Source organism: Pelobates fuscus, chromosome 13 (assembly GCF_036172605.1).
Source record: "Pelobates fuscus isolate aPelFus1 chromosome 13, aPelFus1.pri, whole genome shotgun sequence".
NCBI lineage: Eukaryota > Metazoa > Chordata > Amphibia > Anura > Pelobatidae > Pelobates > Pelobates fuscus.
The window spans coordinates 53,572,048-53,588,615 of NC_086329.1; the positions used below are offsets into that span (position 1 = coordinate 53,572,048).

At 41.0% G+C, this 16,568-nt stretch overlaps 1 protein-coding gene across 1 annotated transcript in view; it reads left to right on the plus strand.

Annotated features, from left to right (window-relative positions):
- LOC134583000 (cholesterol 24-hydroxylase-like) overlaps positions 1 to 16,568 on the plus strand; it is a 79,996-nt gene that overhangs the window by 34,441 nt on the left and 28,987 nt on the right. Inside the window, exons 8-11 of the mRNA XM_063439737.1 lie at positions 74 to 230; positions 1,006 to 1,068; positions 3,271 to 3,343; positions 4,090 to 4,174. Coding sequence (XP_063295807.1) covers positions 74 to 230; positions 1,006 to 1,068; positions 3,271 to 3,343; positions 4,090 to 4,174 — 378 coding nt within the window. The remainder of the gene's footprint in view (positions 1 to 73; positions 231 to 1,005; positions 1,069 to 3,270; positions 3,344 to 4,089; positions 4,175 to 16,568) is intronic.

Sequence of the window (16,568 nt, forward strand, 5' to 3'; positions counted from 1 at the left end):
AACAATGTGGATGCAGAATGGAAATCATGAAGGATGTCCACAATTAACCACAGTATTGTTTCTCTCTAAGTAGTATATGCCAGGAAAACAAGCAATTATTCGAGATGTCAGGGAAAGTATCAGATTCCTCCGAGAAATGGCAACAAAATGCATAGAAAAACGACGTAGGGCTATAGAAGATGGAGATGATGTACCAGAAGATATCTTGACCCAGATCTTCAAAGGGGCAGGTACAGTGTGTGTCCAATGAATTGAGTGGTGCACAGTCTTGAGAGGCTTCTGAAAATTAACATAAGTACATATTACTGGTAGTTAAAATACAGCTAATATTCTTGATGCATGATTCCCAACCTCTAATCTCTCTTTAGAGGTGAAACCCTAAGGTACAAACACCTTGCCCATTTTGTTAATTCATGCTATGCATCCCATAGATTTAACCTGTTTGTTCATGTTTTTATATTTGTATATGCTGTTATATATCTCATTTAATATTGATATATTTGTGACATCACCTTGAACATATTTAAGTATCAGCCCCGGTGGATTATTGACAACCTGATACTCCTGTTTTTTTACTATATATACATATACATATCTTTATGTTGTCCCTAGTTCAATGATGACTTGTTTTTTTTTTTAAATGGTGCCCTATTCTTGAGATGTTTAACCTGCATCCTCACCTCTGTGTATCCTACTCATGTCAGATGTTGAATCTTTGAATGCAATGCACTGTAAAAATAAATATAAAAAAAAAACGAATATTTCAGCCAACAAGACAGATGAGTCAGGTTTGTTCAAATTAAACATGGAAAGTTTGCTTCATATTGCAACATCCTCTATAGTAAACATTAAAAAGTGCATGCGGCCTCTCATGCGCTCTAACTTTAAAAGAGCTGTGAAGCCTTTGTATTGGCCTTATGTGTATTTTTATATTTTGGAAACATATCCTCTCGGAGGTGTTTCACTGATTACATCATCTGTTTCTTCTTTCCCATTACTTCACAGCTCTGGAAGAAGAATTTGATCCAGAGACATTAATCGACAATTTCATCACATTTTTTATTGCAGGTTTGTAAAGGGATATTTTGTGGCTTTGAGATTCGTGCATTGCTGACAACAAAAGAGCGATAAAGATATAAACATATCTTATTATCCTCTTATTATCCTCTTGGAATGTCCATCTGAATGTTACAAAACTTGTTGAAGCTATTGTGGGAAAGGGACCAACCCTGGACATCTACAAATAGATGAGGCTTATTGCATCCATTTAGTATCTCTTGTAGTTCCCATAACAATTGCCAAGTATGCCATAAAGAAAATGACAACTTGACACAGAGACGTAACTAGAGAACTCGGGGCTCTGGTGCAAGATTCTCTTAAGGCCACCCTCCACTATAGAGCAGAGGTGGCCAATAGGTAGATGTTTACCTGCAGTACAAATCCCATGATGCTTTACCAGCCATGGATTGGCTATTTACCCATCTTTGCAGGATTCTAATTGTATGCAATGTCTGTGAAAGTAGGTGTGTTTTTGTATATGCGTGTGTGAATGTTTGTGTATTTGTGTATAATGCTGATGTTTGAATGCAGAGGGTCTGTGTGTATGATAGTGTTAGCATTTAAATGCAGGTAGGTGTGTATAGTGTTAGTGTTTGAATGCAAGGTTTTTATATAGGGTTAGTGTATGAATGCAGGGCTGTGTTTATCTGGAGTGTTTGTGTGTAGTGTAGACGTTTGAATGCAGGGTGTGTTTGTGTGTATTATTGGTGACTACAGGGGCACATTGCCATACACAGAGACATACATACACTGCCACAAACAGATGCCCACAGACACATATGCACACAGATTGACAGTTACATTGACACATACTGACATACATGCACAGATTCACTCACACAAAAACACAGATCCACACATGCACAGATGCATACACTGGCACACACAAATGCTGACACACAAGCACAGATGCTTACACTGATACACACAAACACTGACACACATGCACAGATACATATAGTGACACAACCAAACACTGACACATGCAAAAACTAGCTCTCAGTCCAGCTCTCTCTCCTGTGGTCTTGTAGTGGACACATACCCATGGACCCCGGTGTGTTTGGCTCCCTGCCTCCCTAACTTGAACACTCTATACCTCCTGCTGCTGCACTCTAATACCCTCTTTCTTGCATTTCTGTTGCTTAATGTTTAGTCAGAGCGCAGTCTGGGAATCCCCTCAGCTTTGCTCTGACTCACTAACTGAGCACCGGAGCCAGAAGGGAGAGCTTATTAGAATAAAGTAGCTGGTATATGGCAATATTTGGCAATAAATTAAACAAAAATGTTTTGTTTGGATGTGTCTCTATGCTGGGCAGCAGCAGGTGGATGAATTTCCTGTGGCTACCCTGCTTGCCGCTTCCATCCCTGGTGAGTACCCCTGGACAAGTGGAACTCCAGGACCCGGTTACAGTAGCAACATTTGTAGAATGGATATTGAAACAAGTGGGATTTTATATATGACCAAATTTATGTAACTTTAATGCCTTCAATGAATTATATTGTTTAAAGGGACACTTGTAGGCACCAAAGTCACTTTTTTATTTATTTTTTATTTATTACTGGCATTTATTAAGTGCCAAATTCTGCAGTGCTGTACAATTGGGAAAAAGACAAACACAATAAGAACAGACCGATACAACAGGTAGAGGACCCTGCCCGTGAGCTTACAATCTAAAGGTTAAAATGGGGAGAGGAGACAAGAGGTAGCACAGGAATTTGTATGTGATTTGTATGTCCTCTAAAGCAGGTATTCTCATCCCATTTTCAAACCACCCCCACAAGCCAGATTTTAAGGCACCCAATAAATAAGGTTATGAATTATGCACATCCTGCCATCCTGGTCAATGTTTGCATGCTTTAGCAAGCTCCAGAATGTATTTAACAATAAAAGTAATCCGAACCCTAGGGGTGCAACATCTACTCCCACTCTGCAGTCATTACATAATATTAGATGTTCTAAGGAGACTCCTTCACTGCAGATAAGTGCACGCTGGGAGGCCACATTGTGAATTAAAAGGATCTACGTGTTTTCTGCAAATCAAAGCTGCCCTCTCCAAAGAAGAGTAGTGTTTATTTCATAGTGACATTCTTAACAACTTCTTGTTAATAAGTTGCCTGACCCTGGAATCTTGATAATTCTTATTTAATTATAAGTAAATGTATTTACGTATATGTAAAAACTGAATTTACAAATTAAATATTTTTTTTCAGGCCAAGAAACCACAGCCAATCAGTTATCATTTGCAGTTATGGAACTGGCCCGGAATCCAGAGATACTGGAAAAGTGAGTCTCTACAAACTTAAACAAAAAGAATTTCTTTAAATGTTTGGAATAGTCTTAAAAATTATTTTTAAAAAATGTGAAAGTCTATAGAACAAGAAATAGTTTTTTAGTTAAACATTCAATATTCAGTTATGATAATATTAATGTTTCACCCAGATTCAGAAAAACATTCATCCCTGAAAACGACAACAAAAATGGCAGAGGAAAATCAATATTGTAGCAAAAAATTGCAGCCCAGAACACAAACTTGGCAAATGGCAAACATTTCATATTGACACCTAAATCATTGTCAAGATACCTGTGCATGTTGCATATCCTCGGACATAAGTTACCTGATTGTTCCTGTGTCATTACTGATGCTGCTCACTTTCAAACAGGGTCCTCTTATAACAGCAAACTTATGCGTCATTCCAGGGTGCCGGATTCCATGGCATTATTTGGGTGTCAATCTATGCGCACCTTTTGGCAGAGCAAGAATGCCAACAAACTATAGGGTTTCTCTTACCCCTCTTACATCAAGTTTTCTCTTACCCCTATTTAAGTCTCCTCCATTCTGTTTAACCGCACTTAAGATTTTCTGGAACCCTGTCCTTCTCTTTTGCTGAGCTTGCTTTTACCTGCTTGCAGGTACTTTATTGCCTAATGTAAAGCTGCTGTTTAAGACTGGCCACCCTGTGGTTATCCTTTTCGTGATATTTAGGTAATGTGGTTCCTCTACTAAAACAGAATACGTTGTTTACATGCAGAGTCCAGGCTGAAGTAGATGAAGTGATTGGCTCCAAAAGAGACCTTGATTACGAAGACCTAGGAAAACTAAAGTACCTGTCCCAGGTAAACACTAATATATTAATGTGCATCATGTAAACAGAGACATTGGATTGGTTTTAAACACTCTAGTTTACCATTAAGCAGATGATGAAAGAAAATTATATTTTTTACTCTGTGTCTGCTTACATAGAAGATTCCTAGGTATTTGCTCCTCATCTTCTATTATCAGTTCCAGGAGCAAAACTTGCCAAGATCATTTAAATTGATGTTAGAGGCATCTTGATCATCTTGATACTTAATACACAAAGTAACTCATTTTTATATACATCTACAAATCTGTGCACTTGCCATCCATTTACCTATTTGGTTTGCATGTTATTTGTGACAGTCACCTACTGCCGCACCTACTCTTCTGGTCCATTCTCTTCTTAAACCTATCTTGTATCCATGTTGTCCATTTCCAACCCACCTTCAACCTATGCCCTGCCAACAGCACAATATGTTTCTCAGGTTTGTTTTAGAGCCTGCTGCAATGAGGAATACCTGTATTTCTAGAGCCTTAGGCATGAACACCACACTACATTAGCGAATGCATCCAGTGACTTTTTTTTTATATATATAAAAGGAGAATATTTCATGAGGAACCAGTCATCAAAAGAGTCATTTCCATATATCAAGAAAACTAAAACATAACTAGATTTTTTTTTTTTTTTTTTTTATTCTTTATTTTTGTAGTGCATGGTTTAGTTAACAAGCTCACATTGACATTTTCGAGTGAGAACATTTTGTTCAATACAATGAGGTTAAGATCAGGTTTGTCGTGAAATGTCAGCAGTACCGCACTTTTTTTTTTTTATAACATGAAAGAACAGTGATATATGCTTATGAGGGATAATAAAACCAGTTTCGTTATAGTGAGTACATATCGTAAGCACTGATACTGATTGCCACCAATAATTAAAGCAAGCTTAGTCAAATACATGCATGGTAAGGTGAAGGTGAAGTGACCCTTAGGTCTCAACATTGCAAGTAAGTACATGAGTTAACTATTTTAGGCATAAATTCTGGCTTAATAGTACATTGCGAAAAAGAAAAGCTTGACTACGTGGTTAGAGCAGCAATGTGAAAATAAAGGTAAAGAGAACAAGTAACGCTTATCAAAGAGGGCACGAGAAGCAGTTGTCAGTCGACAATGATTAACAATATTATTACAGGCTAAACTAACTGTCAGCATGTGTGTGATTTCTTTTCAATGCTTAGAGCGCCAATGGTGGTATAGTGGAGCTAAACAAGGGGGATCATGCAGGCATTATATACTGTTTGCGCTGTTCTGGGCCCATGCTTAAATAAAAGATAGAGAACATCACCCTTTAGACCCATATAGCTATACATAAGTTACATTAGTAGGACTAGAGCGTTAAGGCAGGAGCATTGTAGAGTTACCCTCATGTGTCTTGGAATGAGTGCAGGTAAGGGCATGGTAATAAAACATCAGTACAGACAGAGAGTTAACTTGGGTTGACGGTATCTGCCGTGCTGGTTTGGCAGAGCAGCATATGGAAACATGTCCTAGAGGTTGCTGGTGCTGCGCCCAGGGTGGTGTGGTGAATTCAACCTATGCCTCTGCTCGGTGTTTTGGGAGAGTGTCTGGGTGATGCTTGGTGAAGTCGGTATGCCAGGTTGTGTTCTCTCACCCTCCAGGTCAGTGAGGCCAGGCTATAGGATGCCTCCGGTCTTACTCCGCTGGGTTGCAGGGGTTCGGCGTGGTCCGCATCTGGGTGTAAGTATTGTGGCACTTTCGTTGTGGGATACTCTCTGCGACTATTACCAGGGCTGCTCTTCATGTGTCTTGTTGTGGGTAGCCAGCCGGCTGGGGCTTGTGAACGCTTTGTGTAGTGGGTGCTGGGTTGTTGTAGGCCCCCTCGGTGTCCTCGAGGTAGTTTGCTCCGTTTGCGCGGGCACTGTCGGGGAGACGGTCTGTTTACGACTCCCTGTCCAGGGAGGCTAATGCCCTTTGTGGCTGGTGCTGGACGCAGTATGATGCTGCTTTTTGGTTTGCGGCCATTTTGTGCCACTTGCCTCTGGTTATCCGCTGGGGGGTCCCGTTTGGGGTTTGCCCCTCTTGCCACTAACTTGGCCCAGAAAGCCCCCAGAATAGCGTCGAGCTTTGCCTCTAGGCTCTCCTGGGCCTCCAGTCTGCAGTGTGAGATTGCTTGCTGCGCTCGGCTGCGACAGGGTGTGTCCTCCATCTTGTGTATCGAGGTACACTTCTCCGTTTCGCTGTGTGGTTTGCCATGGTTTGTCAACTCCTTAGGTAGTTGAGTGTGGACCGGGATGTCCCCCCCGGTCCAGGGGGGGGGAACGGGGGATCCGTGTGGACCTGCTGGGGTGAGACTCAGGGGACGGGTGATCGGCCGTATCTCCCGCCCACTAGATTATTTTTTAAATTACCAACTGAGCATATATGCTTAAAATGGACACTTTACTGCCCAAGTACAAAAACATTAAAAGATCATTGTTTAGTAGGTATAGCCCCCAATGGAAACTTACACACATGTCCTTTGTATTTCTTTCATTGGGGTATATCTATAAACAGTTTGCAAAAGCTGCAGATCTGTTGTCTTCTGCCTTTGCAAGCCCTCCCCTTCTTCCCAAGCCTAAACTGTCTGCGATTGTCCAATCACAGACTTACCACAAAGAGAAGTCTTTGCCAGATAGGTGCTCTAAAAAATAACCTGTCTTTTGAGGTTTGTTCCACTGCACTAAACCACCAGGAAGTAACATGACCAGTTGTGGGCAGTTTATTTCTAAAAGTGTCCATCATTTAAAATGTATTTATTTTTTTAAATCATTTTTTATTATACTTTTACAAATTTGACAAATATTAAACAAGTATTAAACAGTTGAGTTCAACATCATCTTTCAGATAACGAGCCAAATTAGCATGTCAAAATGTTACAATGATTCTCCATATATTTTGTTTCTCGATTAAATAGTTTTACACATTAATATCTATTTTCAAAGTTTAAATTGTCACATAATATATAGTACAAAAAAAACATAAATAAAACCTACACCATAAAGACATTAAAATCGAGGAAATTGACAGAATCAGTATAGTTTCTTTAAAGTTCATTAATTGGGTCTAGAGCCATTTTGGAAAGACATTATTAGGGATTTACCATAGAGGAGTATCTATGCCAGGGTTTGTTAGTTTTACTAAGACATTGATATTCTATTCTTTATAGTAATCAAACAATTTTGTCCATATCTTATTATAAGAACCAATATTATTATCTTTGAAATAAAATCACCTTTTCCATTAAACCTTGGTATTGGATCTGAGCTTTAATCTCTGTTATAGAAGGAGGTATATTCTGTTTCCACTTTTTGGCAATACATAGTTTGACGGCCATCAAGACATGTATGGTCAAGTACTGAGATGGTTTATCCATTTTTGGCAAGTCTAGGTGGAATAAAAATATTTCTGGAGCTAGAATAATATTCAATTTTAGATCAACAGAAAGTTTAGATACTCCTGATTTAAGAGTGTCCAAACCAATACAATCCCACCAAATATGTTTAAATGAGCCACATTCATTATTACAATGCCAACAAACATTTGAAGAGTTTTTTGAAATTTACATGTTTTTGTAGGGACCATATAACATCTATGGATAAGTTTGAGAAATGTTTCTTGTATATTTATACAATGGATCGTTTTCCTTAATGCTTCATATGAGTTTAACCAGTCTAGACAGGAAAAAGATTTATTTAACCATTTATTCGTTTCCCATCTAGAGATAGTATTATGTTTTATTTCCTGGTTTAATACCTCCAGAGATCTTCTAACTACTGAGGATTTATTTTTAGCCTCTTCGAAGAGAACCTTATCAAAGGGTGAGTCCTTAATTATAGTTGTCTTATGGAGAAAATTGCTTATTCTTAGATAGTTGAAATGTTCTTCATGCGGTAATCCAATTTTTCCCTTAAGATACAAAATCCTACCAATCCCAGAGGTACTGTATAGGTCCTGAATTTTGGTTCTATCTCTAGCTAGCTACCCAGATAGATTAAGGTCCTGATTTAAAAAACTTTTTTCAAAGGGTGTTTGAAGAGATTTGATTTTGGGGGAAAAAATATTTCATTATCGGTTTGATAGATTGATAAATATGGGAAATAATTAAGTTATCAATATGCAATTTTTTAAAGAGTTTCTTATCCACCCCAAAAACATTAAAAGGGTCAAAAGTATCACATACGCTATTTTCAAATATATATTTCCACTTTGAATTATTGTTTCCGCATTCAAGATAGTGTGAACACATTACCGTATCATGAATATAAAATATGTTCGGGAAAGATAAACCTCCTTCTGCTAATCTAGCTGACATAACTAAGCGCAATCCTAGGTTTCTTATTACCCCAAACATAGGATACAAATAAACCATGAAATAGTTCAAGTATCTTCTTTGGGACTCTAAGAGGAATAGTATGGAAAAGGTATTCCAGTAGGTATGCTCAAATAATATTTATTCTTCCAAGCCAGGATATTTGTAGTTTAGACCATTTTGAGATTGTGTTTCTAAATTCTTTAAGGAGTATGTTGTAATTATCAGTAATCCACTCTTCAATGTTAAAATTGATATTTATTCCCAGGTAACAAAGAGAGCTGGACCGGTTAAGTTTGATTATTTAAATTTCCTATTAGTAAATGTGAAAGATTACAATGTAGAACTTGTGTATTTTGCATATTCATTTTATAGTTGGAGAATCTACTATAGTCTTCTATACACTGAAGTTGTTAAAGTCATAATTATGTCATCAGCAAACAGTTATTTTTTGTTCTTGCTTGTCTAAATTCACCCCAATTATGTTATGATTTTGTCTTATATACGCTGCCAGTGGCTTGATAGAAAGAATATAAAGAAGAGGTGCCAATGGACATCCCTGATGGGTTCCATTTTTAATAGTGAACCAAGCAGAGTCTAAATCGTTGCCGTATCTTTTTGCCATAGGAGAAGAGTATAAAGACATTGTTAAATCTTTAAAAGATCCCTCAATCCCAAACGTGGAAAGTGTAGCAGACAAGAATTTCCAGTTTACTCTGTCGAATGCTTTTTCGGCATCGACTGCTATAAAAACTATAGGCATAGATTTTTTACCAACCTCTAACATCAAATTCAGAATCTTACAAATATTGTCACTTGCTGATCTTCCTCTTATGAAACCAGATTGCTCTAAATGAATTAGATCTGAGATTATCTGGGTCAGTCTGTCTGCTAGGATTTTTGAGAATATTTTTATTTCAAGATTAATGAGAGAGATCGGGCGATATTTGGATATGTAATGTGGGTCTTTCCTGGGTTTTGGGATTGGGGAGATCGTGACTTTTAGCATTTCAGAGGAGAAGCTTTTGGAAGTTGTTATGTCTAGGTAAGTTTTTAATAGTAGAGGGGTTATCACGGGCTCGAAGGATTTATAAAAATACGCTGTAAATATCTTCTTTTTTCCTATAAAATGATTGTGAGAATACATTGGGAGCATATAAATTAACCAAAGTATAAGTAATATCATTCAATTTATAAATAAGGATTACAAATCTTCCTACTGGATCTTTTTCTATATAAATTTGTTCAAATTTAAGCTTGGATGAACAGATAATGGTAACTCCTCTTTTCTTTTTATCTAACATGTTAGCATTCATAATATATGAAAATCTAGTATAATTCCCCAATTTTTTTCCCTTTCTTTCCAGTGTGTTTCTTGAACAAAACACAAGTCAATCTTGTCCTCTAACAACATTCTATAAAGAAGGCCTCTTTTTACCGGAGAGTTCAAATCCTGTGCATTTATAGATGCAATTTTAATTAACATCATAAACTATATCTAATGTCTTTTCAAAAATTGGCTCCAAAATTTTCAAATAGACTCATCCACACCCCCTTTTTCGATAGTTGACCCTACACATGTTACACAAACAATTATACCATTAAAATATAATATAACAGACAAACAGTAGACCACCGAAACGAGATAATACATATCATATAGGTGGTTACCCTGAGAGATCTAAACATACAGACAATCCCAATGCAAAAAAATAAATAAATAAAGATCTCAGGGAAATTCAATCGCTGGTGGTGATCTATGGCCAGGTAATTATAAAGTATACTCAGAGTTTAAACGAGGACTGTAAAAAAATTGAGCCCCTCACTCATATTTGGTGCATAATTATCTAAGGCAATATAGGAGGAGGGGGACGATACTTAAGAGGATAGATAGATTACATAATAAAGATCAAGCAAAACTATTCGTTCCCTAAAATATACCCATGTAGTTATCAAAGGAAAAGAAAAATCATTAAATATATTAATAAGTAAGACTTAATGTGTATTCAATTATTATATATTATGTATATTCCATTGTTATATGAGGAGTGTATTTCCTCTTTTCTCCTCTCTCTGTTTTTCACTTTCCGTTACACTTCTATAGAAAGAAAATTATTTTGCCTCCTTTTTTTTCTCCCCTTTCCCTTCTTTCCCCTTTGTGTAAATTTAACTTGTGTTATCATGTTTATCGTTAAAGTGAACCATCATTACTTATTTATTATATTGATAGAGTGAATTTATATAAGTTTATTCCCCCTATAACCCAAAGAGTTATTTCTCACGTCTCTTCATCTCATCTCATATTTCTTTGGGGGGGGAAAAAAATATTACATATAGAAGTGTTTTATATCTTTTACTTTAGTGACGTGAAAAATTCAAGAATTAGTACATTTTAAGTAAACACATAAGTGCATATCTATCACCATAGGTCAATATAAGAGGTTTTAATCCAAATTTGATATATTTTATCCTCGTAATAAGTCGCAGGTGTATATCTATCTTATTAATAAAAGAGCTTTGTTTTCTTAACTAACTTAATTGCGTGCACTAGTGTAATATGTTATTTACTTGTGTCATAAGATATTCGAATATTGATATATTTTAGATCAACATATAAGTGTATAGCTAAAAACATAAAATGGTATAAGAGAGACAATACAGTTTAGTAAATAACAATAACCAACACAAATGATAAAATACTGCATAAATATTAAATTTAAAGATTGTTTGGTAAATTCCCAATTCCCAACAATATAAAGATTCACTTTTTCCCCCTATAATCCCTTAATTTTCCATTATTTCTCCTTCACTCCCCACCATGAGATTTGTTCCACTTTACAGATTATATAAAGTTATTTACGTCAATCTATTATTCCCAATTTTTTTAATTTAGGATCTTTAATGGTATAACTCTTCCCATTATATGAAATTATAATTTTAGTGGGGAAGCCCCATCTGTAGCGTATATTTTTAGATCTCAATTGAAGAGTTAGATCTTTAAATCATCTTTTTTTTTAGTCTGGTTGCAAGAGAGAGATCAGGGAAAACCATCAGATTCTGAAACTTCTTATTACTTAAATTTGGGTTGAGTCTCATCTGTTTCATTAATTCATCTTTCACTGAAGAAAAAACCTTACTATCACATCCCTGGGAGTGGAATTCTCTGTTTCTCTAGCTCTATAGGTTCTATGGCATCTCTCAAGTGGAGAGGGCGTTAAAATGGAAGGATTGACATATTGAGTAATACATTTAATAATAAAATCTAAGTTTTCTTGTTTAATATCTTGTGATATACCTTTAATTCTTATATTATTCTACGCGATCTATCTTCATATTCTGATAATTTATTATCCATTTCTTTGATTTTATTTTTAAGGGTAATATTTTGTGTTTGCAATAACGTATTTAGCGTTTAGAGTATATATCTCTTTAATTACCTCCAAAATATTTTGATTAATGTCATTTTTAATTTTCCCATAAAGTTCATCCATCATTTTGGTAAGGCTTTGGTTTGTTATGGTTTCATTAGGTAGATTGGAGGCTTCTAGGGCTATATTATTTTAGTGTAACTCCTCCAAAGGGGGAGGTGAGATAGATCTACTTTGGGATTGCAATTTTTTAGGGTCTGCTTTTGGAGAATAGAATGTGCTAATTGATTTATTTATTTTCTGTCTTATCTGCTAAAGATGTTTTTAGGGTGGGGGGGGGGGGGCATATTGGTGTTACTAGGAGACAAAGCAAAGGGGCAGTCAAACAGACTAAAAATAAAGGATACAATAATATTTTAACAAACTTGCTTTTTCTCTCCTTTCTTTCCCCTTTTTTCTTCTTTTTTTTTTCCTTTTTACCTCTTAACCCACTATGAGATTACTTCAAGCTTCTAGCAGCTTTAAGAATTTTTTCTCAGTCTTCCATGTTTTTAGACGACAAATTTGATCAAAGAAATACAGTTAGGACCGATAATATCCAGCTTTGCTGTCAATTAAGCTAAAGACATGGCATATCCAAGATATGTAACAATATATATTTAGTAACGCTTCAACTAAGAGTGATACATATAATCTATGAAAAAAAATAATCTTTATCTGACTCAAAATATTTCCTAGTTCAGCTCAAAGTCTGTATTGAAGCCCATGGAATAAGCAAAGCTAGGTGGAATGGGCCTTGACAGAGCCAGGAGGCAGGCCTATGGAGGAGTGTGACTTGATTGGTTAATTGGTAAAAGGGGAGTGGCCTAGGCATATAAATATTCGCCATTTTAAAATTGGGTTCCATTTTAATTTGAAATCTTTACCTGTTAGCTGTTGCTGGCTTCTGGTGGGGATTTTTTCTTCTTTGTTTTGCAGATGGATTCCGTGGCTGAGAGTGATATGGCAGCGATCCTCGAGGGCGTGAAGGCAGCAATCCGGCAGCATGGAACAGCTTGGATGGAGAAGCAGCTGGGGGCAGCACTGAGCATGGCGGGTCCGTCGGCGGCGCCGGCGCGTAGGACTTCGCGCCGGACCAGGCCTCCACAACGCTTGAGCCCTGATGCCGGTGCTGGCGCAGTTAGGAGTCGCAGCCCGTCAGCAGGCATGACAGGGACCTGCAACAGGAGAAGTGGCGGCCGGGCTAGGATCCGCGGAGGTAGCGGCCCGGGGGCGACCACGCACCAAGGTCGGATGGCAGTGCCTGAGGTGTGCGGTCAGGGCAAGATGGCGCCAAGGACGGCAGAGGCAGCGGGCACGTTACCAGCAGCGGGCTCCGCTGGGAGCAGGGAGCAGCCAGCAGGACAGAGTAATCGCGGTGAGTCGTCCCCTGGGGCAGTTAGGGCAAAAAGGGGAAAAAAGCAGGGGCTGGAGAATGAGGCCCTCTTACCCCGGTCAGGTTCCGCAGAGGATGGGGCAGCCAGTAAGGGCTTGGACAGCAGGGGACAGTAAGCACCTGCCGCCTATTCCGGGGCAGGTAGGGAGGCGCCCAGAGCACGCAGCAGGTTGCAGCAAGCGAGGGCTAGGCCGCAGGCACCCCTTCCATCAGCGCGGCGGCCGCAGGCGACAGGCAAGAGGACAGATCATAGGGCGCTGGTGACGGGTGGCGGGGTCACAGCAGGCAGTGGCATGGCCCCCTCCAGAACTGGCGCAGAGATGGGGCGCTGTAGGCCGACAGATCAGCGGGTGGGCAGGGAAGGCCGCGCTCAGGAGAGGTCAGACAGCCCCATTGGTTGGCGCAGAGACAGGGGGGGGTGATAGGGGATCTAGCCATCGCTCCAGGAGTAACCGGCGGAGCAGGCAGCGCAGTAGCAGCGGGGAGTCTTTGGTTGGGCGTTACCGTGGCTCACCCATTCGGGGACCAGTCTCGCGGGGGAGTGCATCCAGGTCAGCGAGCGGGGGCTCTCCCGACAGGCGAGACAGAAGTTTTTCCGGGGACAGGTGCGGTCCAAAGGGCCGGCAGGCTGGGAGTAGCAGTACGCATAGAGGCGCAATGGTCGAGGTTAGGGAGGACTTGGGTTCTGATGACGGCCTCCCCAGTTGTGCTTCTTTCGTTCACAGGCCATTGGAAGTCGGGTCAGCGGGCCGCAGGAGGCCTCGGGACGGCAGGGATTTTACAGCAGCATCGCCAGGACCATCGCATGGCGGAGTTCGGGATGCAGCCCCAGGATCAGCAACACCACGGGGTTTGGTCGGTGAGTTGCACAGTACACCACACTCTGGAGATTTATTAGAGGGTTTAAAATCTCTCCTTACATCTTGGAGTTCAGGCCTGGATAGGGGGGCTTCCTTTAGCAGGGCTTGGTTGCCAGGGTCGTGGGTTTGGGGTCGGGGGTGAATCCGGTCTCCGAGCGGGTGGGGAGCGGGGCAGGTGAGTTGGCAGCAGCGTCAGCGGGGTCAGTAGCCACAGAAGTGGTGGCTGAGAGGGACATGCTAGTGGGGGAGATTCCGGATGCAGCACGGCAGAAAGTGCATGTGTCTTTTGCGGGTCCGCTAGGGTGTCACCTTAAGGTGGAGGTTAAGGAAAGGTTGTGGAAAGGTGAATTTGTGGAGATCTTCTCCCTTCTCCCGTTAGATAAGTATCTAGATTTGAAAGATTTGAAGGAAGAGGACAAAAAGGACGCTAAGAAAGAGGAAGAAGAAAAGCGGCGTCGGTATAGGAAAATCCCGAAAACTTTTGGGAATTGGCTGCGAGCCTTTTGCATACTGGCGAGTGTGCTGGGGGAAAAGGCCCCTGAAAAATGTTCACAATTATTTTGTTACTTAGACGGGGTTTGGGAGTCTTACCGCACTTATGGGGGACTAGCCTGGTGGCGGTACGACGAGCAGTTCCGCCAGAGGTTATCGGCTAATCCAGGAATGAGGTGGGATCAGATGGACCTGCCATTGTGGATGAAGCTGATGATGTCTCAGAAGGCGGCTCCCTTTCAAGGAGGGGGCTGGCGTCGGTGCCTCTTCCACCGCGTCGGCTGCGCAAAAGAAGGGATTTTGCTGGCTCTATAATGAAGGCCAATGTAAGTGGGGTTCCACATACCGCTTTAAGCATGAATGCTCCGGATGCGGTGGGGGGCATGGTTACAACCGGTGTTTCAAGTGGGGTAAGCCCGCAACAACGAGCTCGGCCGCAGGTGCTTCAGCACCATCCGCTGCCGCTGGGTCGGTCACCGGTGAAGGTAGACGCGATGATCCCGTGGCTAAACAGCTACGGTAAGCGGGAGGATGCTCGTTTATTGCTTGAGGGATTTACAAGGGGTTTTATCATTCCTTTCCGGGAACGGGTGGTGGCGCCTCGTTTCCGTAATCTGCGCTCAGTGGGCGAACATCATGATGTAGTGTGTGAGAAATTGCTTCATGAGGTTCGCCTGGGCCGGATGGCGGGACCGTATAGGGAGCCTCCGCTGCCTGATCTCAGGGTTTCCCCTCTAGGCGTAGTGTCAAAGAAGGAGGCTGGAAAATTTCGCCTCATCCACCACTTGTCATACCCGAAAGGGTCATCAGTCAATGATGACATTGACGGGGCTCTCTGTCCTGTTTCCTACGCATCATTCGACCAGGCGGTCGAGCTGGTAAGGGAGGCAGGACGCGGAGCGTTGTTGGCTAAGGCGGATATAGAAGCAGCTTTCCGCCTTTTGCCCATCCACCCAATGTGTCACCACTTGCTAGGTTGTTTTATTGATGATAACTACTTTGTGGATCTGTGTTTGCCCATGGGATGCTCCATTTCATGTGCGTACTTTGAGAAATTTAGTACGTTCTTGGAATGGGTAGTGAGAAAGGAGGCGGGCACCAAGTTTGTGGTCCATTACTTGGACGATTTCTTGTGTGTCGGGCCGGCCGGCTCTGACGCTTGCCGTTTCAGGTTACGGTGTCTTGAATGGGTTAGCCAGGTTTTTGGGATACCTCTGGCTCGCGACAAGACTGTGGGGCCTGTTACTTGCCTTAGTTTTCTAGGACTTGAAATTGACACGGTCGCCGGGGAATGCAGGTTACCATTGGATAAGTTGGAGTCCCTACGCGACGCCATTTCGGAGTTGCGTGGGGCAAGGAAGGCGACACTGCGGGCTATACAGTCGTTGTTGGGGCGGTTGAATTTCGCATGTCGCATTATTCCGGTAGGAAGGGTATTTAACCGGTTCCTAGCCAAAGCCACGGCGGGAGTGCGGTCACCCCATCATTTTATTAGAGTCACCGCTCCGATCAAGGAGGACTTGGGTGTATGGGAGACCTTCCTGAAGGATTTCAATGGTAAGGTCTTTTTCAGGGAAAAGTGTATCGAATCACCCGAGTTGGAATTCTTTACTGACGCGTCAGGGAGTGTAGGTTTCGGGGTCTACCCTGCGGGTCAGTGGTGTGCGGAGAAATGGCCCGAACGTTGGGCAGTCAGCCCGCTGATTCGGAACTTGGCCTTTCTCGAGTTGTTCCCATTGGTGGTAGCACTCTCCTTGTGGGGCCAGGTCTTACGCAATAGGAGAGTGGTTTTCTTTACAGACAATATGGCCGTTGTGGAGGCTGTGAACAATCTGTCAGCGTCATCGGTCCCAGTGGTGCGCTTGCTTCGTCGGTTCGTTTTGTATTGCATGCAGTTGAATATTGTTTTTC